This window comes from Equus asinus, chromosome 20 (assembly GCF_041296235.1).
Source record: "Equus asinus isolate D_3611 breed Donkey chromosome 20, EquAss-T2T_v2, whole genome shotgun sequence".
NCBI classification, from domain to species: domain Eukaryota; kingdom Metazoa; phylum Chordata; class Mammalia; order Perissodactyla; family Equidae; genus Equus; species Equus asinus.
The window spans coordinates 49,817,744-49,842,353 of record NC_091809.1 but is presented as its reverse complement, the minus strand read 5'-3'; the positions used below and the strand labels follow the sequence as shown (position 1 = coordinate 49,842,353).

The following is a 24,610-nucleotide window of genomic DNA, read 5'->3' as shown; positions in this document are numbered from 1 at the left end:
GGATGTTCCTAATTGGGGTGTTATTGTAGGTCAGTCTTGAAGATTGGTTGCACCTTTCCTTGTAAAGCTCTGCACATTGTCCTGTCCTTGAACTCATTCCTCTCCATACCAGCTTAGGTGGAGGGAGGAGCTAGGAGCATGATGTCCATTTTACAGTTGGAGAAACTGAGGCCAGGTAAATCAGGATTCTAGAATACAGCCAAGTCCACAGCAGCGCCTGATCTAGACCCTGGTGCTGCTGGCTCTCAGTCCAGACTCTCTTTGATGGACAGTGGTGTTACATTCCTAGACCAAGAGGTGAGGGTTGTTCTTAACAGGGAAAATGCTCAGAGAAGAGGATATGAACTGAGGAGGGTGGCCTCAGAGCTTGTGGGAAAATCCCCTAAGTCCAAGGAGTGAGCCAGAGTGTGGAGAAGAACAGAGGACTCGAGCACACTGTCTTTGGGACCTTTTTCTGCTCCCCTTCCTATGAACTTCTTGCTCTTGAACCTTTTATGTAATCCAAGGCCCTCCTAGTTAGGTGGGCTTACCCTTGCTGCCACCCTGATTGAGTTACTTTTTCTTTGACACTTATTAGCTAGGAGACTTTGAACACGTGAACTAAGCTGTCAAAATCTCAGCTTTTCACATCTATAAAATGGGGATAATCTTAGAATTGGTGGGTGAATTAAATGATATGTGGCATTTAAAACAGTATAGTACTTATTTCATAGCAAATGTTCGATAGATGTTAGTTGTTAATAGTCTCATTATTGCCGTCGATGCTGCACCAGCAGCAGCCTTATTGCCCCCCATTGCAGGGCAGCCCTGGCAGGACCCCTAGGATCCTGGGAAGGGAAGAGTTAGAGTGCAGTTGCCAAGCGCCAATTACTGTTGCTAGGCACCCTGCATTAGCTCATTTAAACCTCCTAACAACCTTGTGGCTCATTTCTGGGTGAGTGATGCTCCCTGGAGTGGCGCAACTACAAAGTTTCACTGGGAGGAGAGGAGGGATGTATCATCACCTGTTGAGCAGTTGAGGAAATTGAGGCTCAGAGAGGTTAGACGGTTAGTGCTCTTGATGTAGCTGGGGGGTACCTGAGCTGAAAGCTCGCATCTGTCGATGTCAAAGCCAGGGGTCGGCTTGGACAGAGGGGCTCCTCTGCTGACTGAATCCTGCCTCTTCCCGGCAGTCTGGCCTGGATGTCTGCGAGGGCTGTGGCAGGGCTTCCTCGTGGGGCTCCCAGAAGAAGAGGGGCTCCCATCTCAAGGGAGCCAAGGGAAGAGTCCATAGACACTTGTGTGCAGAGCCCCGCCCACTGGTTTGTGCAATGGTTATCACACTTGTGACAGCATTTGAGCCCTCTGAAATGCTTCGTTTCTCGTCACTTACTGAAATGTGATGACCTAAGGGTATTTTAACTTAACGTACACACATACGAATACACACACGCGCGTGCACGCACGCACACACAGAGTTGCAAATGGAATTGGGGAGAGATGCTAGGAGTAGGGAGAGGGGATTCTGGGAAGAGGGGATGTGGGAATTATGACTGTAGGATCCCAAAGAGATCCCAGTGCTGTCAGAGGGCTTGGCCTGCTTTGCAGTCAGTGGGAAATGAGGGAGGGAGGACCAGAATGCAATTAGGGCTGAGGAGGGCTGCTCTCTCTTCCCTCTGAAAATACCTCAAGTGAAAATTTAATTGGAGGGAGTGTCGGGATGTGGGGTGACCGGGGTGGTGGCAGGTATTGCTTGAGATTTTGTGGGTAGGCAGGGTTTAGATTCTGGCCATCACCCCTAGAGCGGCCTGGGTGTGCTTTTCCCCATTGTCCAGGCAGTACTCATGAGTCTTACCCTGGGGAGGTATGTGAGGGATCCCCCATATCAGATTTTGGGTGAAGGCCTGTGTGCTTCAATAGAAAGGAGCAGGGTAATTGAGGTTGAGAGGAGAAGGCCAAAGGCTCAGGTACCAACAGAGCTCTGTGGCTGCTCGATGCAGCAGAAGTCCCTCCGCCTGAGAATCCTCAAGCAGGGACCAGGGAGGAAGATGATTGTTGGTGTCCAAGGGTTGAGGGGATATCCCACAAAATCATGACGGAAATCCCCACTGGGGTTTTTCTGGCCTTTTTACCTAGTCTCTTAAAAATGCCAAGATTGCAGGACTACTTCCTTTAAACAAAACAAAGCTGTGAACACCTGAAGGCTTCAGTGTTCCCTGGAACTCAGGGGGCAGCCTCCCCCTTGGCCTCATTGGCTTAGCCCGACTCTGTCTGGCTAATGATTTTCCCAGCGTCTGGACTCTCTGTTCTGCTTTGCCCACCTGATAGAGCAAGGTATTCCTCCTAAGAAGGAGTCCCCTGGCTGAACTGGGGAACACAGCCCCAGCTTGGTCGAGACACCACCTTCCCATCACCAAGGGGTGTAAGCATTTGAGCTCCCTTATACAGTCACGTTTAGCTTTCTTTGCCATGTGCTTCCAGCTTCTCGCATAACACCCATTCATCTTTTCTTCTCCTAGGGGAGAAGAAAACTAGGGATGTCCCAATTTAAAACTTGTCATTTATAGATGGAGAGATGAAGAGACCCACCCAAGGCGACACAGCTCAGGCAGGGACAGTCAGGACTCTGCATCCATTTCTCTTTGTGGTGCTCCTGGCCAGCAGAACCATCCTCGAGCCCCTTATCCACCTGCCTCATCTGATGGTGGCTCCTTCTCTCATCACAAACAGTTGGTTACCATGCATACAAGAGCCCCAGAGAATGCTGTCTCACCCTTCTAGGCCACTTACTCATTGGGCACTTCCCCAAGGAACTGTGGGTCTGGAATGTTAGGGGCTAGAGTTCCTGAAGGCTCAGGCCAGAGGCCGGCCTCCTGGAGCTCATCAACTTGATGAAGTGAAATTATTCTGTACTCCTAATAACTATTTGGGCATCTACTGTGTGCCAGGTACTTCATATAGGTTCTTGTTCAAACTATCCTATAAGGATTAATAACCCCATTTTAAGGAGGAAAGCGAGGCTACAAAGTTGATGCCAGGACCATACCGCCAATGAGGGGAAGAAACCCAAAGCCACGTCTGTCCACTAGCACTGTAGGACTCCACCTCAGGGACATCTCCAAGTTGGCACGGTGTTTCTGAAAGGAAGTCTAGTCCATCATATCAGGGGTTGACATTCCCATAGTAAGAGAGGGTTTTGTGCCATTGTATCAATCACCATACCTTGATTAGCTAGTCATGAAAGTTGTTGGGGAAAGAAATGGGTTAAAGGCAGGGGTAAAGCAAACCCCCAAATCAGTACTCTTAGACTTCAGGAAGATTTGTATGTTGTTGCTGTTTTCACTTCAACAAATTTACCATCCAACTTGCATTTTATTTAAAGTAACTCACCTTAACTAGGTTCTCACTCATCTCAGCAGGAGGATGATACTGCCGTCAAAACTTGGCCCATGAGTGTTGGGAGCTGACCAGAGAGGGGGCATGTCTTTGATCTTCTCCCAGGGAAAGGTGACCGACCCTCTCTTGACTATACATTGTTGGTTTGTATAGGGGTTTCTTGGGGTGCACATTTGCTGGTGTCATCTGCCTTTCCTTTATCTTTCACTCCCTTCCCACTCTGCTGATGACTTGTCCAGAGTGGACATCTTTCCTCCCTTCTTTTCTCTCTGTGTTTTGGCTGGGGGGGGGGGGTGGTAAGAGTATTTTAAATGTTATGATGTTGATTGCATGCATTTGATGTCTGTGTGGGGTCCAGACATTGACACTAGGGGAGAAAGTAACAGTAATAATGATGATGATATTGTTAACGACAGCTAACATTTCTTGAGCAGTTACTGCATGCCAGGCATGGTGTTAAAGACTTTACGTAGCCATTTAAATTAGTCATCACTCAGCCCTGTGAAGTAGATACTCTGTGCCTAATTTTACAGGTGAAGAAACAGGCCCAGAGAAGATAATTCGCTTGCCCAGGTGGTAGCTAGAAATGGTGGGACCCAGGACTTGAACATGGGTTTGTTTGATTCCAGAGTAAGGGTTCTTCATTTCTCTGCTGTGCAGCTGTGTCGAGTAGATCTGTTTGTACCGGCCGTAGGCTGTTTCTAAGCCTATTGGGTTACCTTCTGGTCCTAAAAGTGGTAGCAAAGGAGCTTTCCAAGCCTCTCTGGGCTGAGAATTGAGTTGTATGGATAAGGGGCCAGGTGGACCTCAGTTTTCTCTGTGGGACACGAGAGCAGGACCAGAGAATCCCTGTGAAGGCTGAGGGCACCAGGACACCACAGAACCTCCTGGTAGTATGCTATTCATTAGGTTCATTAGGAAATGTTCTCTCAGACCAGGGATGCTTCAGCATTTCCTTTGACCCGTTCCAAGGTCTCATCTTCTACAGAGTGGACATTTATCCACATGTGAGGTGCCCAGCCGCCTACCGAGTCATTGATCGGAAATTAACTTCCAGAGATCTGAAACCCTGCCGCCTGCAATCCCATCATTCCCCTATCTCTGGTGCCCAGCTTGGAACATTTTCCTGGTGGCTTTCTCAATCCTACCTTTGCTTGGGGCCCTGCATCATTAGTTCATTCACCTTTCCGTCCTGTAGTGACGCCAGGTCCCGAGGACCTTTCTCCCACTTCGTTGTCAGGTAGAGCTACCCTTGAACCATATCCTGAGCCAATCGATAGCGCTGGTGGTTTTCCATTCTGCCCACATCTGCCCACCTGCGTTGCCTTTTCCCTCTCCCATGGCTCTGTGTACCTTACAGAGATGCTGGTTCTGTATCACTTTTTGTTTTGTTGATAAAGGAGAAAGAGCAAGAGAGAGCTGGAGAGAGAGCACGCCTTCCAGCTCCTCTTGGGGAGTGCACATCTCCTTGAGCGAGAGAACACGCAGTGCTGGCCTTTGGAATTGGCAGCCAGTGTACTGTTCTCTGTCTGATAAGAGGTACTGTAAATAAAACTGTACACCCTGGCCCGTTGTAAAATGCCCCGCGTCTGTACTCATTGTTCTGACAGCTTAAGCTTTTTTTGGGTCTGCTGTTTTGGTACACTCTGTACTTCCTTATGTAAGCAGGCATGCGTATCTCATCAGAACATTCAAGATGTTTATTTTAAAATCTCAAGGAATTAAAAGAAAAAGGACACTGCTCAACATTAGATGCTGGCAAACGTTAGGTGTTTTTTCAGTGGTTCCTTTTTTTTTCTCCCTTATTAGCGTGGGGGTGGGAGAGCTGTGGGAGAGGGAGGGATTTTGCATTTTTTTTTCTTCTCTCATTGGCTTCTGCCTTATTTACTTCAGAGAGACACGAGCTCCCAGCTGGTCGCGTCCAGCATCTTCTATTCCCCTTCTTAGATGCTTGGGACGCCCAGCCCCATTTCTGGTCGGGAAGGCCTGTAGGGAGAGGCCAAGGGGAGAGGCCGGCGGTGGTGAGGGAGGGCAGCTGCGGGAGCCTGATGTGCTTTTCAGCTCTGTTGTTGTTGGAATGCTGAGCATTTATAGAAAGCTTTCTGGTTTTGAAAATGCTTTCCTGGGATGTCCCTCCTTTCCTTCCTGCAAGTCGGGGTGATTCTCAGCAGAGAGTGAAGGCAGCTCCCACACAAGGAGTCCTTAGACCAGCTCCAGCCTCCATGCAGGCTGTGGCCACTGCCTCCCTTCTTTCCACCCAACCTCAACCTGCTTTCAACCCTCCTCCTTCCTCCAGCCCCTGTCTAACCTTCTGGAGGTGTCCGGAAGTCAGGGGAAAGGGGAGAAGTAGGGGTCTGGAAAATTCTGAATGGTCAGGCAGCTCCTGTTCCCCGAGTGTAGCACTTACGGCATCCTTAAGCCCTCATCTGCAGGATCCCTGGGAGACTGGCAGGAGAGGGATGTCTGTCTGTCTGTCTCTTTAACCTCGACTCAGATATACTCAGTTCCTGGGCTGGGAGTGGGGGTCACTCAGCAGATCTCTGCTAGCCAGTGGAGGGTCTACCCTGGCCATCGGAGGCCTCCTAGGACTGGAGGCTCCTGAGCGTGTTAGAGGGAGGGGCTGCTTCTTTGCTGCGGGTGTGTGAGTCCTGGGCAGCTGGGTGGGGAGCCAGAGGGCTGATAAAAGGGAGATGAGGAAGCAGACAGCCCCACTTTCTAACCTTTCCTTTCTTCTCCCACGAACTGCCTAAGTTCCAGCCAGAGAACATGTCCTTGAGTTTCGAAAAAGGAACAGTAGAGAACCCAGACTGGGTGGAATAAAGACTCTGCCACCCCCTAGGGGACAGCCTGGCAGTGCTCAGAATGGCCACTGCCCGCTTCCCAGGCCGGTTCTGCGCCCAGGAACCTGCCTGAGGGTTTCTTTGTTTATCACGTGTTTAGTGAGCACAAACTGCACGTCAGGCTTGGAGTAGGGCGTGGAGGAGGGAGCAGGGGACAAGACAGACAGACGCCAGCCCTGCTCACACGGAGCTTACCGTCAGCTGGGGAAGACCGAAAAGAACCCGGCAACACAGGACACGTGAACGGGGCTCCTGGGGCTCATCCAGGAGGATTTAAGAGCCGGGTGTGAATAGCTGCCGATACTGACATGTTGGTCCTATGACAGATGATCCTGCTCCCCCGACGAGACCATCACTCACCTTTAAATTCGAGGGACAAGAGGTGGGGGTGTGCGTGCTTGTAATGAAATATGTCTTTACAAATGTAAGCTCACTTTACACGAGATAAATGGCCCCCAAATAACTGTACATTTCTTTTCAGTAACATCAATCATACTTTACACAAAGGAGTTTTTTAAAGGGATCATGACCCCGAGCCTGACTGGGCATGCTGATGGGTACTACTCACTGGGTCTGTGCATCTGCCCCCCAGATAGAGGGTCGAGCACTTTCCCCACCTTGTCACAGCCCTCTGAGGGACTTACTGTCCTTCCCATTTCGCAGATGAGGCAACTGACTCATGAGATTAGGAACTTGCTGACGGTCATAACTTGTGACTAGCTTGGCTGGGATTTGAGCTCTGATCTGTCTGACCTGAATCTCGCCTGCCTCCCGAGGTAGAAACATCCTCAGTGAGCTCCTCTGGCCACAGAGCGCTTGATGATTAATGGAGTTTTGTGTTCTTTAAGATCCATGGTCTCCTCGGAGCCTCACAGCAGCCTCAAGTGAGGCAGACAGACGTGGTCTCCCCATTTTACAGACTGGGAGTCAGGTTTATTGAGGTGTGATGTCCACAGCAGTGAGTGGCCTGCACTCACTGATCCCACTGTTCTGTCCCTTGGTCCACTCGATCTATAATTGCTAGAGAGGAGAGAGGGGGGTCTAGCCTACTTTTTCTTCTGGCTCTTCTCCCTCTTGGCTGTTTAATTTCTCTCCCTGTGGTCTGTCCCCTTACCTGACCCCATCTCTCCCTCTCCCCTCACTGACTCCATTCCAACCAGGTGGCCTCCCCACTCTTCCTTTGCCTGGACCAGGTGTCCCCAGACAGTGGTGTGGCTTCCTCTCCTTCACCTCTTCCATTCTCCCCTCTGATGTCAGCTCGTCAGGGAGGTCTTCCCTGACCACCCCATATAAAATAGCAGCACCAGCACTCTCTATCCCTCTTCACTTAATTTATTTCTTTTTATCAATTGCCACCACCTGTTTTATTTTCAGAGTTATGCGCCATGTAATGACATTTCTATCAGCGATGGACCACATATACAACCATGGTCCCATAACACCAGTACCGTATACCCTAGGTATGTAGTAGGCTGTACCATCTAGGTTTGTGTAAGTGCACTCCATGGTGTTCACACCACGAGGAAATTGCCTAATGATGCATTTCTCAGAATGTATCCCCATTGTTAAGCGACATGTGGCTGTACTTGATTTTTAAAGATGTGCTTTCTTCTCTAGAATGGAAGCTCCCTGAGGGCAGTGATTTTTTTTTTTTGGTCTCTTTTGTTCATTTGCTGTAATCTACCTCTTGGCATATACTTAATGGACATCCAAAAACATGCCCTGTGTGCAGGAAGGCTCTAAGGAGGCGTGGCCATCCCTGAGCTGTGCCCTGGCATTCTCTCCTCTTCAAGATGAGCCCCAGGAAATTTTGCAGGGGGTAAATGATGCCGATATGTCCATATGCACCCATTGTGTTCAGCTGGCATGACCTTCCTCCTTCCCCATCACTCCCTTGCACTGATGCTTTATAAATGTATTAGCGGCTGAATGATGTCACCATAATGCATTTTGAGAATAGCCATGTGGTTTGTACACACTTGAATTGCTTTGAATGCAAACCTGACATCATACTGAAGGCAGCGGCGAACAGCATATGCACGGTAAACAGGCAGAGACTATCTTATTGATTAACAGATGAGGCCTCTATTATTGATCAAAGCTTGGCGAGGAAATTTATCACTTTTAATTTCAGGGCTGCCAAATATTTCTGCCTCTGAGCCAGCCATTACGGAGACAATTTAAAGGCACACGCCTCTTCGGGAGAGGGGGTTTCTGCCTCTCTCCGCTCTCCTCCTGTGTCCTAGAACTGCCTGTCTTTGTTGTTGGGCTCACCCTGGGGAGTTGGGGGGAATCTTGCCTGGGGATGTGGGGGGTGGAGCAGTCCTGGGGCTTCATGAATGGGGACCGGCAGTGGGAGCCAACATTTGTGGTATCTGTGTGTGATGAGGGTTCTCACCCAGAGTCACTGAGGACGGGGGGCTTTCACACACTCGGCTCAGTTTCATGACTTTGGGAGGGCATGGGTGCAGAGCGGAGGACTTGAAGGGCACCCAGAGGCGGTCAGGCTTGGGACAGCCAGCAGCCTTGACTAGATGGTGTGTGCTAATCTGTTTTTATCTTCCTCTGAACTCATCTGATGGCACACATCCGGCCTGCGTTTCCTCCCTGCCCTCCTTCCTTTCTCTCTGCTTCTCAGCCATTAAAGCAGACGCTATTATAGCCGCACCGACGGCTGTTTTCTAAGAACTCTCCATACCACATCCCTTTGAAGCTGCAGCACCAGCGGGTTCCTCACCGGTAGCTCCAGCACAATGGCGACCACCAGCCCACAGGGCACCCTCTGCTTTCCAGTCCCTGCTCCCCTCCTTGGCCTCCCCTTCCCCTTTCTTCTTTCTGGAGCCGTGAGAACTGACAGAACCAAAGAAATGTAATTAAAATCAGATCCCTTACGGAAGCGCAGAAAATCATTGCTGGTGAATGATTTGGGACTGGGGGCAGTTTCTCATTGTGAGGGGCTGTGGCTGCATCCACCCTGGCCTTCCCACCCTCCTTTCTCTCCTCTTTGAGGCACCAGCTGTGTCTCCAGTATAAACAGAGGGAAAGTGGTCCTGGCTGCCACCTGTGGGAACACACAGTGACCACCTTCCATGATGTTTCTGGGCTCTTTCTTCAGAGCTCTGTAAGCCCCGTACAGGTCCTTGGCCCGAGGACGCCCTGTAGCTTGTAGGGACACCTGGAGATGATCATGGTATTCCCCCTGCCTCCAGGCGAATTCAGCTCCAGCTGCCTAAGGCAAATGATGATATTTACTTTTAAGGCTCTTAAGGAAAAGTGACTTCATATCTCTCCTGGGACACTTTATTACTCATTTCTTCAGTCAACTAACATTTACTGAGCCCCTAGCAGAAGGTATATCCTGCTGGGCGTTAGGAATCCAGACCAGGTCAGTGCCCTCATAGGACCTGACTCTAGGATCGTGATACCCTTCACTGTCAAGAACGGTTTATCCATGTTTAAGTCTATACTGGCACAACTTGTATTCTAGTTCTGTTCCTTAAGTATGTGCTAATACTCCAAGGCAAAGATTTTAAAACTTTTAAAAAAGTAGTGGAACCATTTTTCCAAATAGAATTTTGGATTTTCAAAACTTTGATATAATCAAAACTTTGATTATAAAAGCAGTATATTGGATTTTTTTTTTTTTGATTTGGGGGAAGGAAGCCTAGATCCCACCTTTTTATCCATGAAGCATCTTTGCAGATGGAACCCTAGGGAGGCTGAAGGGTATAGGAATTGAGAGCAAAGGCTCTGAAGTCAAGCTGCCTGGGTTTGAATCCACCTGTCCTGTTACCTACTGTGTGACATTGGGCAAGACACTTCACCTCTCTGAGCTCGAGTTTTCTCATCTGCTAAATGGGAGTAATAATAGTGTGTACTTTTAAAAGTTGTTGTTAGGATCAAATGAAATGATATATCTCGAACACTTAGCATCACACCTGGTATATGGTAAAGCCTCAGGAAGTCTGAGATGGTTTGAAAATGGCACTGGGATATTTAGTTCTGCTTCTTAGGAACCTAATACAAGACTAAAACACAGGCTCAGGTCAAGAAGTGCTAAGGTGGGTGGAAAGGAACCAAGTGCTGTGGCAGGTTGGAAAGGTAGAGCGGTGAGGGGCCAGAGTGCTTGGTACAGGCACACTCCAGTCTTGAAAATAGAGGAATGGGACCCGGCATTGCTCAGGCACAGAGACTCGGGAAGGATCGAGTGGTGCCCAGTGAGGACTGGTGAAGACAGACAACTGACTGGGTCAGGGTGTGGAAGACCTTGAAGCCAAGTAGAGGAATTTAGCATCAGTGCAAATTGTGAGCCATTTCACTTTCGTGAGCAAAGAAATGAGGAATCAAGTGGCTTTCAAGGACCCTGCGTCTGCTGGGTGGATCAGAGAGGGTGGCTGGTGATGTGGCAGCTGTCCTTGAGCCTTCAGTGTTCTGGGCATGACCCAACAAGGGCCTGGATGGGGCCGTGATGATCCACATATAATGGAAGAGATGCATCTAGAAGACATTTTGAAGGAAAATCACCAAAGCTTGCAACAGGTGCCCCTGGATGAGATGACATTTTAGAGCCTTGAAGACTGTTAGCAAATGGGCAAAAGTCCTGTTTATCTTGACATTGGCGCTGAGCCTTGTAAGTAATGGTTCTAAGAAAGTTTATCAAATTGAATTGCACTGAACTGATTTTGTTTATTCCACAAATGTGTAGAGTAATGGGATCCCACCGGGTGTCAGGCAGATGCAGCTGTGCATGAGATGACATGCTCCCTCCCTTGGGGAGCTTATAGTGTGGCAGGAGATAGAGCCAGGTCCACCGGCGTTTAGAAGAGAGCATGGAGAGGTATGACCTGGAACATACAGGGTGCTATGGGAGCATAAAGAAGGGCTACCTCACCCAGACACGGGGGCTGGGGTATCGAAGCTGATGTGTGCATGATGAATAGGGCCTGGTATACTGTGAGGCTGGGAAGAGGGGCAAGCATGTCAAAGACAGAGGAGGTACAAAAGGATACACAGAGACCTGGAGATGGGGAAGAGCCTGGCTCCTCCAGGGAACCAGAGCATCTGCGTTGGGCTGGAGACTAGGGAGCAAGGATGTGGAGAGATGAAGCAGGGAAGATAAGCATGTCTAGAAGGGTTTTGGGAATCATGGTGAGGAGCTTGGACTTTATCCTGAAGACACAGTGGGGGCCCCCAGGGATTTTAAATAGCCAGATGCAGGCAGTGGCTAGGGCAGACAGTGAGTTTGGTTTTGCACACACTGAGTTAGGGGTTTATCTGAGTAGAAGTATGTCAACCATTCCCACTTTCCGTAAAGTATAATCTAGGCAACAGGGCACATTTCCCTTCATCGTCTCATTTACTCCTTTCCAACCCTTGCCTGGAGCCAGCCCTCCAGAGTCCCCTTCTGCTTGGGACATCTCACCTGGACCCCGTCTCTGTTTGTCTTGGTTATTCTGGTTTTGTTCCCTCTTCTCTCTGGGGGAGCCCTAGATGGGCTGTTTGGAGCTCAGGTAGGTGGGTGGTCACACTTGGAGGAGGGGCTGGGCTGGCTGCTGAGACTGTGGATTATTCCCGCCTTGGGGTCTTCACAGGTATCTGATGCCTCCCTCAGTATCCACCTGCAGGATTTTGGCCCAGAACCCCCTCCTAATGGCATTTCGCATTGGTGGTAACTGCCTCCCCTTTCTTTCAGCCGGTGCCAAAGCCTTTGTCTGTGATCAGTGCGGTGCCCAGTTTTCGAAGGAGGACGCCCTGGAGACACACAGGCAGACCCATACCGGTGAGTTGAGTTTGATTCCCATGCTCCGGGTCCTCCATGGTGTGACAGTGTATGGGGATGAAGTATCTTAGCAGCACCCTCTTTTAGCAAACGTGACATCCAGTCATTTCCTGGTGCAGCTGTGAGCGGGGATGTGTTCTGCCGTGTTCAGCTACTCTTGCTTGTGGGGCTGGCTGGGCAGGAATTTACAAGGGTGACTTTGCCCCATGAGAACAGCTGCCCTGGCTTAGACCAAGATCTCTAACGGGACACTGACATCCTCTCAAATGCTCTTGTCAAGGCCTTAGAAAGTCGGTGATGTTATCTAAGCACGCCCTTTCTTTGGTGAACGAACATTCAGGAAACTCTCGCACCCCATCTGACTAACTCTGAAACCCTCGTGTGGCCACAGTGGGCTGGTCCCCAGTCTGAGAGAGTCCAGTCCTTGTCTAAAAGAAAGCAATGTGTACCCAAGGATGTATTTGAACGATATTAACTGACATCGATATGGCTTTATTTGATTTCAAAGCATTATCTCACAGCATCAGCATCGTCTCCTCATTGTAATCGGCAGCAGCATCGTCATCACCGGCGTAGCCCACACTTAGGAGATGCTTACAGTGTGCCAGGCTCTGTTCTCAGGGCCTTACCTGATCTCACCTGGCCAATCTTTCAGTAACTGAAAGGTAGCAGGCCAGGCCATGTCATAGGTAAGGAAACTGAGGCTCAAAGGAAGGAAGGTGACTTGCTGAAGTGAACCGGGAGGACAAGGGTGACACTGCTTAGACTGTCCGGCTGTCATCTTGGCTCTGCCACTTACTCTTTGTGAGACCAGGGATAAGTCGCTTAAACTTTCTTAATTTGGGTTTCCTCGTCTGTTAGAAAAGTGGGGTGATAATAGTACCTACCTCATAGCCTGGGGTTGCTGTGGGGATTGAAGAAGATATTTTATTTGAAGTGCTTTGTGGAGCGTTTGGCTCATCGTAAGCGTTCAGTATGTGGTGGTAGATGTATTTAAAATTTAATAAATATTTATTGATTTCCCGCAATGTGCTCGGCGCTGTTGGGGCATGTAAGGTACAGTGACATGGAGACAGACAGCATCCCTGCCCATCGTGGAACTGAGATTCTCATAGGGAGACAGTTTAGGCAAATATGTATAATGTGTATGCATGTGTGATATATGTAAGGTATGTATAATATAATGTCAGTTTATGATAAATGCTAATAAGAAAAAATAAAGCATGATGAGGAGTAGAGAGTGATAGGGAGAACCTGGTATTTTAGATAAAAAACGGCAGGAAGGCCTTGCTGAGGTGACATCTGAGCAGAGTCCTAAAGTGAGGGAGTGAGCCACTCAAAGATTTCAGGGAAGAATGTCTCGGCAGAGGGAGCAGGCCCTTACGGAAGCCCTGAGGCTGGGTTGAACTTGACAAGTTCAGGGAACAGCCTGAAGAGCAGTGTGCCGGGGGCAGGGAGCGAGGTGCGGAGAGTGAGAGGAGGTCGGACATCAGGTGGGTCTCTCACCCCTAGTGAGGAATATAGGTTTCATTCTGCATGTGCTAAGGGTCCACTGGAGGGGGATAAAATATTTGCAAATCATGCATCTTGTAAAGGACTTCGAAAATAGAAAGGACTCTTATGACTCAATAATGAAAATACAGATAGCCAAAATTTAAAAAGGGCACAGGATCTGAATAGACACTTCTCCAAAAATCCGCAGTCAATGAGCACGTTAGCCATCAGAGAAATACAAATCAAAATCACAATGAGACGGTCCTTCACACCTATTAGGATGTGGCTGTGATAATAAATACAGACGATAAGAAGTGTTGTTGAGGAGTGGAGAAATCGGAACCCTCATACACTGCTCGTGGGAATGTACAATGGTGCAGCCACTTGGGAAAACAGTCTGGAAGTTCCTCAAAAGGTTAAACATAGAGTTACCATATGGCACAGCAGTTCCACTCCTGGGTATCTACCAAGAGCGATGAAAACATACGTCTATACAAAAAATTGCCCATGAATGTTCATAGCAGAATTATTCATAATAGCCAAAAAGCAGAGATAGCCTAATGCCCCCCCCCCCCGCCCCCACTGATCAATGGATAAACAAAATGGAGTATATGCATACAATGGAATATTATTTGGCTGTAAAAAGGAAAGAAGTACTAATACATTCTACAACGTGGATGAACCTTAAAAACATTAAAACATGCTTACTGAAAGAAGCCAGCCACAAAAGGCCACGTGTTGTGTGATTCCATTTATATGAAACATCCAGAATAGGCAAGTCTATAGAGACAGAAAGTAAATGAGTAGGTACCACAGGTGAGTGAGTTAGGGGAAAATGGAGAGTGACTGCTAATGGGTACGGAGTTTCTTTTTGGGGTGACGAAAATATTCTAAAATTGATTGTTGTGATGGTTACACAACTCTGGATAAATTAAAAACGATTAAACTGTAGATTAAATGCATGAATTGTGTGTTACGTGGTCTATGAATTATATCTCATTAAAGCTGCATATACACGCCTACGCACACCCCACTCCTACCCTCTCATCACACCATGTCCTTGTGTGCAAACATTTATAGAGAAGGGGAAAAACATAACCCATTGGAGGGTTTTGAATGGGAGAATGACACAACTTGGTTTGTGTTTTTAGAATATTATTCTGGCTCCTGTGTTGAAAGTTGACCACAGGGAGCATTTCAGTTGTAAGTGCTGTGTAATGAACCGCTCCAGCAGTAGATGAAAGCAACAAAGCGTTAGTGTCTCTGACAGTTCTGTGGGGTGACAGGGCTCAGCGGGGTGGTTTGCACTTGGGGTCTGTCCTGTGTTTGCAATCAGATAGTGTCTAGGGCTGGAGTTGGCTGCAGACTCGACTGGGCTGTCCAAGATGGCTTCCACGGTCACACATCTGACTCCCCGTGCTCCTCCCTTGGCCTCTCTGTACAGTGGAGCAGCTGGACTTCCTACATGACAGCTCAGGGTTCCCAGAGTCCAGAAGCAGATGCTGCAGCCCTCTTAAAAGCTAGGCTGGAAACATACACCATCACTTCCACCGTATTTTATTGGTCAGAGCCATCCCAGGGGAGCCCCAGATTTAAGGGGTGGAAGACTAGACTCTCCTTCTCAAGGGGGAGTGACAAGCACATATAGGGACAGAGGAATGGATGGCAGCCATCTTTGGAGACCGGCTACCAAGCTACCACCGGGGCCTAGAGAGGAAGAAGGAAGACCAGTGAGCTGCTGCTGTTAGAGTGATTGTCATCAGTAGTTCCTTGTCCTTCCGGCTCACAAAGCCTGCTTCTCCTGAGTGGAGAGCATACCTCCTAGCGCTGGGGTCGTGGGCTTTGGATTGGTGCTGCCGTGGCCTGTGGCAGTGGGAGGAGAGCTTTCTAGATGAGCTGTCATTCCAGTCAGCATCTCCCTTGCTCTGTTATAGAGAGAATGACTTGGCTAGGTGAGTTTTTGCTCAGGGTTCCAGAGCTGGTTATCTTGAAAGCCAGGGGAGGACCCAGGTCTCCCAGGGTCCCAGCCGCTTTCTACAATAGTAGGACGTGTAACCGAGAATCCCACTCTGAGGATTCCAGCTGGGGGCTGAGGAGACTGAGCTGTGAGCCAGCTTCGCCGAGCAGCTTAAATCTGTCGGTCCGGATTAAGTGTGCAGCGCAGGGAACAAGCTACCCTCTCCTCTGGGACCAGCAGAGAGGCTGAGTCCCCGCGGGGTGAGCAGACAGGGAGGTTGTTCACGGGCACACCCCACACGCTTATTAAGTGCCTTCTGTGTGCCTGGCACCCACTGGGAATACAGTAGTGATCAACATGGACATGGTCCCTGTCCCTTTTTTTTTTTTAAATAGCTTTATTGAAATATAATTGGTATACCATACAATTCATGTGTTCAAAGTATACAATTCAGTGGGTTTTGGTATATTACACTGTTAATTTTTAAAATTGTGGTAAAATATATATAACATAAAATTTGCCATTTTAGCCATTGTTAAGTGTACAGTTCAATGGTATTAATGACATTCCAACCTGTTTCTAGAGTCTGGGTCCTGATTCAGCTTTGAAAGTCAAGAAGCATCTTAGGACCAGTGCCTTTCTAGGATTTAACTCAGTGAGAACTCGAAAGTGATCAACACTTTCCAGAAAAGGATATTTGTCTCAAATATAATTGGAAAGAACCTGGAGTTTTGAGTCAGAAGCCCAGGATGGGGTTCCAGCTCCACTGCCTAGGACATGAATGGGCTTGACTTGTTACTTGTCATTTCTGCCCTTCAAGTCTCCTCACCTACAAAAGGAATAAGGTCCCGTCCTTCCTTCAGCAGTGCTGGGGCCCAGCCATTCAGCCTTGCTTTTGCATTATCTCCAGGTTGAGTAAATGGAGCTCTTGAAAGGGGAGAGGAATGGAGAAAATGAATCCAAATCAGAGATGAGACCAGATGTCTACTTTGAGAATGGCTCTCTCGCCACCTGGGTGTGAGCTCCGGGTCAACTCCCTCCGCGTTGAGGAGCGTGCAGACCCTCCCTAGTGTGGGGCAGGCTGGGCTCAGGGAGGATAGATGTGACAGTGCCTGATCCTCAGCGTAGGCTTGGCAACGGGATGGCTCTTCCTGACACAGGGCAGAGCTCATCTATCACTTATTGTGCTGTTTCCTGTAGAACCAGATAGATCCTCAGCCTCCTCTACTAATCAATGAAGGAACGCAACTTGAAATCTAGGTGGCATCTCTGTTCTAAGAAAGGGGACCCATGAGGAAGGGAGAGGCCTAACGATAAGGAATGCTGAAAGTAGTGGTCAAGTTATGGGCCTGGGAAAAGCCAGTGGGGCAGCAGGTTTCATAGGAGAGTCAACAGGAGAGCAGGGAGCCAGAGCTCTGGAAAGGAAAAGGAATGGAGACCCTGGGAGAGTAGAATAATGGTAATGCCATCTTGTATTTCTCATTCCTTAGTTTATAAAACACTTTTAACAGACGAGAAAGTGGAGGCCTCGAAGTCACCCACTAGGAAGTGGAGAGCTGGAACTTGACCCACCTTCACTTTCAGTGCTCTTTCTGTTACTCCCCAGCTGCCTGCACACTGACTTACTGCTGTCCGTGGGTGCATGGCTGAACGGTTTAGGGAGAGCCTCTCAGAGATCATTTAGCTCATGCTCCTGTCCTGGGCAGGGGCCTTTTAGATCCCTGCGACCCATTTCCCTAAAAATTCTCAATGCCCATGTCCCCCTCCTGAGATAGGATGCAAATTCCCTGAAACAGATTGGGTTGGGGCATTCCGTGCCCAAGGCTGCCATGTGGGGAGTTAACAGAGCTAGCCTGTGGCACTGCCTCAAATGGGTGGTGATGGTGTTTTACAGCTATTCTTGACGCTGAAGAATGAGTTTAGTAGAAAGTGTTTCCCAATTCCATTTTAGCCCAATGAATGTCATCTTCACGTCTCACCCGTTTGACCCTAGTTAACCTGGATTTTTATCCTGGTATGTGTGACCCCTCCTCGTTCCCTCCCTTCGAGATCTTGGTGGGCTCAAGCTGGTGTTCTGGGAGGCCACATGATGGTTGGGCTGGGCTCAGGCTTTGTTGTCACACTTCAGTTTTCTGTTTTGGCACCGCGAAGACTTTGAGGAGATAAACAGAGAGCACTTTACACCTTTTATATTATGACAAATACATATTGCAAAACACTGCTGCTTCCAAAATGTTTGGGTTGCAGAGCGGGGAGGAATTAACAGCTATGCAGCTCCCTGCGCTGCGTGTGCTTCATTTACACATCAGAAGTTTTTTTACACCGTTCAGTAAAATAAAAAGTGAGAACACACACACGCACGCACACACATGCACACCCAGCGCACCACTTGGGTTCTATATTGGGAAGGTCTTAAATTAGTAAGTAGTTCTTTAAGTCCAGATAAACTGATAAATACCTTTAATGGCTTAATTTATACTCTGGGTTTGAAATTTGACACATGGACACTATCTTGGCTCAGGAAACACAAGTGGTTTTGTGCCAGAGGTTTTAATGACCAATCAGTAATATAAATTGCTGCATCACTGAACAGAAATAGCTTCTCCATGTCATTTGATCTGGAAACTTCTCCGGCCAGGCAGCAGTTAATAAATTTAAAAATAATTACCCTCTTTATTCAAAGTCAAACTAATTAGGAGTGGGTTTTACAAATCATAATGTTGTTCAAGCCACTGTACATCCCCATTTTGGACTTGAACAGGCCTGGGGGCAACAGACAGATCGGGTGGCATTAATTAGAGGGCAGGGGAGATACCTTGGCTGCTGAGCGGAAGGCGAGGGGGTTGGGACAGTCTTCAGCATACCATGTCGGGGAAGGAGGAGGTCTCAGTGAGGAGGCCTTGGGAGTGAGCTGTAGAAACCAACTCTTTTAATCCATATGGGGGGATGTCACAGCAGCCACCCACCTGTGGTCTGAGCATGGGGGAGATGGAGCTGGTGTTTGTGGGCCAGGCCAGAGAGACTGTGAGAGCCCAAGGGGGACAGGGCAGGCAGGTGTGCACATGGCTACTTGTGAAGGATGGACCTGCCCGAAGGCAGGCGCGTGGATCGCATGATCTCTAGAGGGCTCTCACTAGGCGAATTTGGGCCCTGATGGGGTGGCTCAGGTTTGTCTTGCAGGCTTCAGGGAAGAGGGGGACCCATGGAGCCTGAAGTCAGAATGTGAAGTTCAGGGTATTCAGTGCATAGTGACCCTCAGAACTTGGGATCTGGTGTCAGACTGTCTAGATTCAAATTCCAGCCCCATCACTTCAAGCAGGTTGCTTAACTTCTCTAAGCCTTGGTTTCCTCCTTGGTAACATAGGGACAATGATGGCATCTATTATATAAGGAGTATTGTGAGGATTTAATAGGATAGTCCACATAAAGCACTCAGCATAGGCCTTGCACAGAGTCAACTCTCAGTAAGTGGTGGTGGTGGTTACTATCATTGCATCATCGCGAGCTTCATCAGACGCCCCAGAGGGCACCCATTCCCCCACTGGGAGGTGAGAGGGGAAGGGCCGGGTTGATGGGTAATGGTGGTGGAGGAATAGGAACGGCATGCAGCTGCTTTGCTAAGGTGGAGGTGGGATCTTCCAGGATCCCTCACTCGTCCTCTGGCAAAGAGGCTGTTTCCATTGTGCCCACTGAGCTAACAATGACTGGAGCCCTCTGAGTACAGTTGGGAGAGGTGAGGGCAGAATGAATTCCACATGTTGAACAATCCCACAGAGCAGATTTGGTGTATCTTATTTAAGGCCCTGTTGCCTGGAATGCCCAAGGCTGCCCAGGGGGACCACCCCCTGCTAGTATCCAAACAGATGATGTATAAACCTAGGCCAGACAAGCTGCAGAGCTAGGATAGGCACTGAGCAGGTGCTCCAACCTCTAGGAGCACCAGGAACATGTCCTGCCACATCTTAGAAGGGGCCCTATTGGTTAGTGCCCTTGAAGGCTCAGAATCTTGAGTCTCCTGCTGGTGTCGTGGCCCGTGTCTTTGCCATCAAGAACATGGGTGTTCTGCATCTCCTGCCTTCTTCAAGTAAGACCTTCTGTGTCATCCCACCTTATGCCTGCCTCGTGCCCTGGTAAGGAAAAGAGGAAAACACGCAGACTCAAGATGGCTGAAGTTATTGCTAGGTTTAGGAATTCTGGGGCCAGGACAATAGGTTGAACTAGATCTCTAGACTTGCCTCAAAGCAATTCAGCTCTCTCCTCTGGCCCCCAACCTGCCCCACCAGGTCCACCAGGTTAGCGACTTGGGTTTGCTGCAGATTAGAGTGGCCTGTGCAACTGGTTCATCCCATCATTCCTTCATTCACGTATTCCCTGAGTTTTAAAGTACCTACTATGTGCAAGGGGCTTTGTGGACCCAGTACCACAAAGGAACAAATGTGAACAGAACTTGGTCCCTGTCTTCCTGAAGGTTACAATGTTGCGAAGGAAATGAACAAGTTGGGTGAACTTGCCTTGGGTACAGATAGTATAATATTATGTTTAGTGGATATTATATATCCAGTAGCTGTATTCTATTGGATACTTTGGAGTTATAATTTTATTAAGTGCTCACTACAGTCCTAAAACATAGACATTTTTCCTCCCTATTCTTTGCTGGCGAAAACTGAGCCCTGGAAAGGTTAAGGAAGACCAGTCCTGGGTGGACCTAGAACATGTGCCTCGGGCTCCTGCACCCAGAGCCCATGTTTGAACACTGTCTCCCCTCCCCACGGGGGCCTGGCCTCAAACCTCATATGCAGATGAGGGAGTCAACTCTGCCTGTTTAACAGCCTAGAAACTGGGGCTCAGAAGCCCATATCTGAAAAAGGGGGTCAGTTAAGAACAAACAAACCAAACTAGAGTTAGGACCCACGAGGTCTTACTTCCAGTCCAAGGTTCTCTCCACTCTGACTACAAAATAAGGACTTTCTTTTACTGGCCTAGAAAAAGTTGCTAGTTTCCACATTCCTGTGCTACACACGAAGCCACTCAAGCAGCTGCAAATGTTGAGATGCTGGGTCTCCTCTTTTCCATGTCGGCTGCAGGAGGGTCCTGTGGTCCAGAAACAGCTAACACACCTTGCGGCCAAGGGCAGCCACGCTGTGGGATCTGCTCTCCTCTGGTAGCAGGGAGCAGGCGCTGGAGGGAGCCCTGCCCACTGTCCTCTCCTTTTCAGTGTGAAGGAGGCTAGGAGGCACCTTGCTGTAGCTTTGGAAGGAGGAAGCAGCGAGGGCACGTGCACACACACACACACACACACATTCTGCAGCTGTGTGACCACCTCCTTTGAAGGTGCAGAGCTGTATCCCCAGCTTGGTGTTGTTGGTTGTCTCCTTACACTGGCCCTGCTCTCACTCCTGATGTATTAATGATGCTTGGAAAAAGCTTCAGGGACAGTCTCTGGCTCTGAACTTCAGAGTAGAAAATGAAATCCTTGTTTGGAGGCCTTTCTGTGGCGGTGAGCATGGGAGGGGTGGCAGGAGTCGCGGGCGGGACAGAGGAGTTAAGGGGTGAGCAGCAACATTCCTTCCCCCAGGGTGGCTGCCAGCCTTGCCCCTCTCCTGCCCTGGGCCTGGCACAAGGCGCGGTGCTGGGCACTGAGGAGCCGCGTCAGGGTGGCTGGCCCCTGTCCTACAGCAGTAGGAAAACCAGCAACTGTGCTGGCTCCTCCTCCCAAGGGCAGCTTCCAGGTCCCAGCCCCAGAGGAGGGGACAAGGGAGAAGGGCCAGATGGGGAGAAATAACTTAATCTGCCTAAAATGTTACATGGGGAAAAAGGCAGAGTGAGCCTCAAACCCCTTCCCAAGCTGGAGGGCACAGGGTGGGATATGAGGGGTCCTCGGGTGGACACGCGGACTCCATGCAGTTTGGTGTGACCTCCCCATTGAAAACATAATAGCATTCGACTTTTATAAATATCAGGGGTGATTTGTATAGCGTTTCACATGGCGTGCCAAGGAGCTGAGCATGAGAGAGCTCCAGCTCGAGACGGCTGTGGAACGTCATAGGCACTTGGGGAGGGAGAGTCATGTGCTGCTGTCCGTACAGTCAGTGCACCCGCATAGACTTACTCTCGACCTCGTTTCATGCTGTTACTATAAAGGCATGTTTGATGCCTAATATAGAGTTTTATTTTCCAGGCAAAGGGCTCTCGGCTCCGCTGGAGCTGTGGAGTGGGGAAGGACAACCTAGCTGACACCTGCTGGCCCAGACAAGCCGTCTTTCTCCGTTGTTCACCCTGGTGGCTCCTGGGCCCCTATGGCTACCTTCTAGAGGGGCCTGTAATGCTTTTTCAAAATTATTAACTTTATTTTTTAGAGCAATTTTAGGTTTACAGCAACATGGAATGGAAGGTACAGAGGTGATCAGATACCCCAGATCCCCACTAGTGCATGGCCTCCCCCACTCTCCACATCCCCCTCCAGAATGGTACGTTGTTACAGTCGATAAACCTACATCGACACACCATGATCACCCAAAGTCTGTAGTTTCCATTAGGATTCACTCTAGGTGTTGTACGTTCTGTGGGTTTGGACAAATGTATAATGACATGTATCCATGGTTGTTGCATCCTACAGAAGAATTTCGCTGCCCTAAAAATCCTCTATGCTCTGCCCATCCGTCTCCCCAATAGTTTCTATCTGAAGCATTGCGGCTTTGGGCCACGCTTGGAGGGGATTGGTGGTGTTTGGCTGCCGTGGGATTACAGGAGGAAAACTGACAGAACGCAGATTTGGGTTAGAAAAGGTTGAAGATCATTCACTCAATAGACATCTTGAGCGTCTGCTTTGTGCCAGACATTTGTGCTGGGCCCTGGGATAGGGATGCAGCAGTGAGGAGGACTCCTGTGGTCCCTGCCTTCTCCAGTCTCCCATCATTCAGAAATGATGGTGAGCATTGTTGTCGTTGGGGGGACGGGGGGGGCAGCCTGGTATTTGGAAGCAATAATGAATTAGGAGAAAGGAAAACTGAGTTCTTATCCTGGCTCTGTCACAAGCTTGCTTTATGACATGGGACAAATTGCTTTGTTTCTCTGCCTGTCTCAAATGTTGGGTGTGGGAATTGGGCAAGAAAAATGGCTGCTTTGGGGGTTCTGTGGTTCCCAGCACAGCCTGAGATTCTGATCTTGCAATGATGGTCTACATTTTTCTCCATCTTAGTTTTCACGTATGTAAACTCTGATTCATAATATGTGGCTATTCTAAGGACTGAATAAAATAATGCATGTGAAGTGCTCAGCCGAGTGACTGGGATGTAGGACTCGCCTGACGTGGCGGCTGCTCTCGATGATTATTTTTAGATGTCCACGGTTTCTGTCCCTCAGCAGTGGACAAGTGTTTCTTTTACTTCATTTAGAAGCTTAGTCAATAAAAATATAAGTGCATACTGTGTCTGAAGAAGGGATTAAAGGTGAAGATCTCTTGCCTTTTAGAAACTGTTCTGGAATTCGAGGGGAATGATGGAATTTGATCTTTGAGGACTATTGTTCAGAGCTTGGCCTGGGCCTGGTGCTGCGGCCTTTTATGTGTTGTCTAATATAGCCGTCATAACACTGCCGAGAGGCCGGCTCACTGCCTCTATCGCTGAGGAGGAGCTGCAGGCTGAGAGGCCTAAATAATATGCCTCGTTCAGCGGAAGGACTGGGATTCAACTTTAGGGGCCCCAGTGGTGAGTCTGATGGGACTTTTGGGCACCCGTCTTCCTGTGGTTCAGGGTGGCTCTCTCCCTTTCAGCATCCTCCTTACAGCAGAGTCCTGATGACCCCCCTCAGCCCCCGACTCTGGTTCCCGCTCGCTTCTCCTCGCTCCCATTCCTTGTTCTGCCATGTTTCTCCTTTCTCCTTCCACGCCACTCTCCAGCTCCTACCCTTTGCTTCTCTGTCTGCTCTCCCTGCTCCCTCGTGACACCACTGCTGCCGATGACAGAAAGGAGTTAATAAAAACCAATGTGTAACTGAAACTTGAAAAGCTATAAATTGCCTTGTTTTTTCTAGGATGTTGGTAGCATTTTGATTTAATAGTTGGACAAACACAAGGGCCTATTTTATTCAGAGTTTACAGGCCTCAAGGCTGTTATTCCTCCAAATTTAATAGCATTGAAATTGCAGGGTTTGCTATAATTTGCCTATCGCTTTCTGCTCCACCATTGATGTTTATTGTCAGCGGGATGGAATCTCAATCCGACTCACTTAGATAACATGTCTGTTAAACATTTAGATAATTGTACCATCATTAACTTGTCACATTATTTTAGAGATTCAAAACAGAACAGGGTAAGTAGAGGTACCGAAGGGAGGTGGGGGGTGGGGAGGAAGAAGAGAAAACCTCTCCTGAGTTCAACACCCAGGAGATGAGAGTTGATTTCACACTCTTGACCTTTCCTTGGAGGTGTCTAAGTTGGGGAGGTGTGTGCTGCAGAGCTGTGCCAACCCTGGGGACAGTGCGGCTGATGCTCAGCAACCCTCCATATTTGTTTCCTCCCCAGCTTTGGCCTTCATGTACCAAAGATCAATTTTTTAGCTTCCCTTAGGGATGCTGATTGCAACATTATATGTAATTACAGGGCATTGAGAACAACCTAAATGTCCAAAGGTAAGGAATCTGTTAGTTATGGTACCTGAGATGGAAAGACGTCCACGATAAAAACTGGTTGGAGAAAACAGGTTGTGTAGTGTGATCCCATTTAATATAACATACAGAAGTCATCCCGTGAGATTCTGTAAGGCTCTGTACATGTTAACAGTGATTATCTTTAGAGAGCAGGATTACAGGGCTAAGAGGATTTTACTTCCTGCTTTATCTATTTCTGAATAATAATAATAATTATATATTTTTATTTATGATTATATAATAATTATTACTATTTACAGGCATGTACCGTTTGTGTAATTTAAAAAATTAGGGTCACATTATAAACAAGAAAAATATCGCCTTTGAGTCTCATTCTTTCCATGAAGGAGATCTTCTTAAAAGGCAACAAGTGTCAGTAAATGGATTTTGAGAGAGGTTCAGGACATTAATGTCTCAGCTACACTGGCAGCTGCCTCAGTTTCCCACCATTAGGACACATCAGTGAAGATAGAGTCCAGGTGGAGAACTCAGTACCTGGGAAGAATGGGCCCATGCCG

General features: G+C 48.5%; 1 protein-coding gene across 5 annotated transcripts in view; it reads left to right on the top strand.

Annotated features, from left to right (window-relative positions):
- The window catches only part of ZBTB16 (zinc finger and BTB domain containing 16), a 183,941-nt gene that overhangs the window by 109,835 nt on the left and 49,496 nt on the right, over positions 1–24,610 (top strand). For all 5 annotated transcript variants that reach the window (XM_014855496.3, XM_044753322.2, XM_070490259.1 and 2 more), the window contains one exon: positions 11,908–11,994. In XM_014855496.3, coding sequence (XP_014710982.3) covers positions 11,908–11,994 — 87 coding nt within the window. The remainder of the gene's footprint in view (positions 1–11,907; positions 11,995–24,610) is intronic.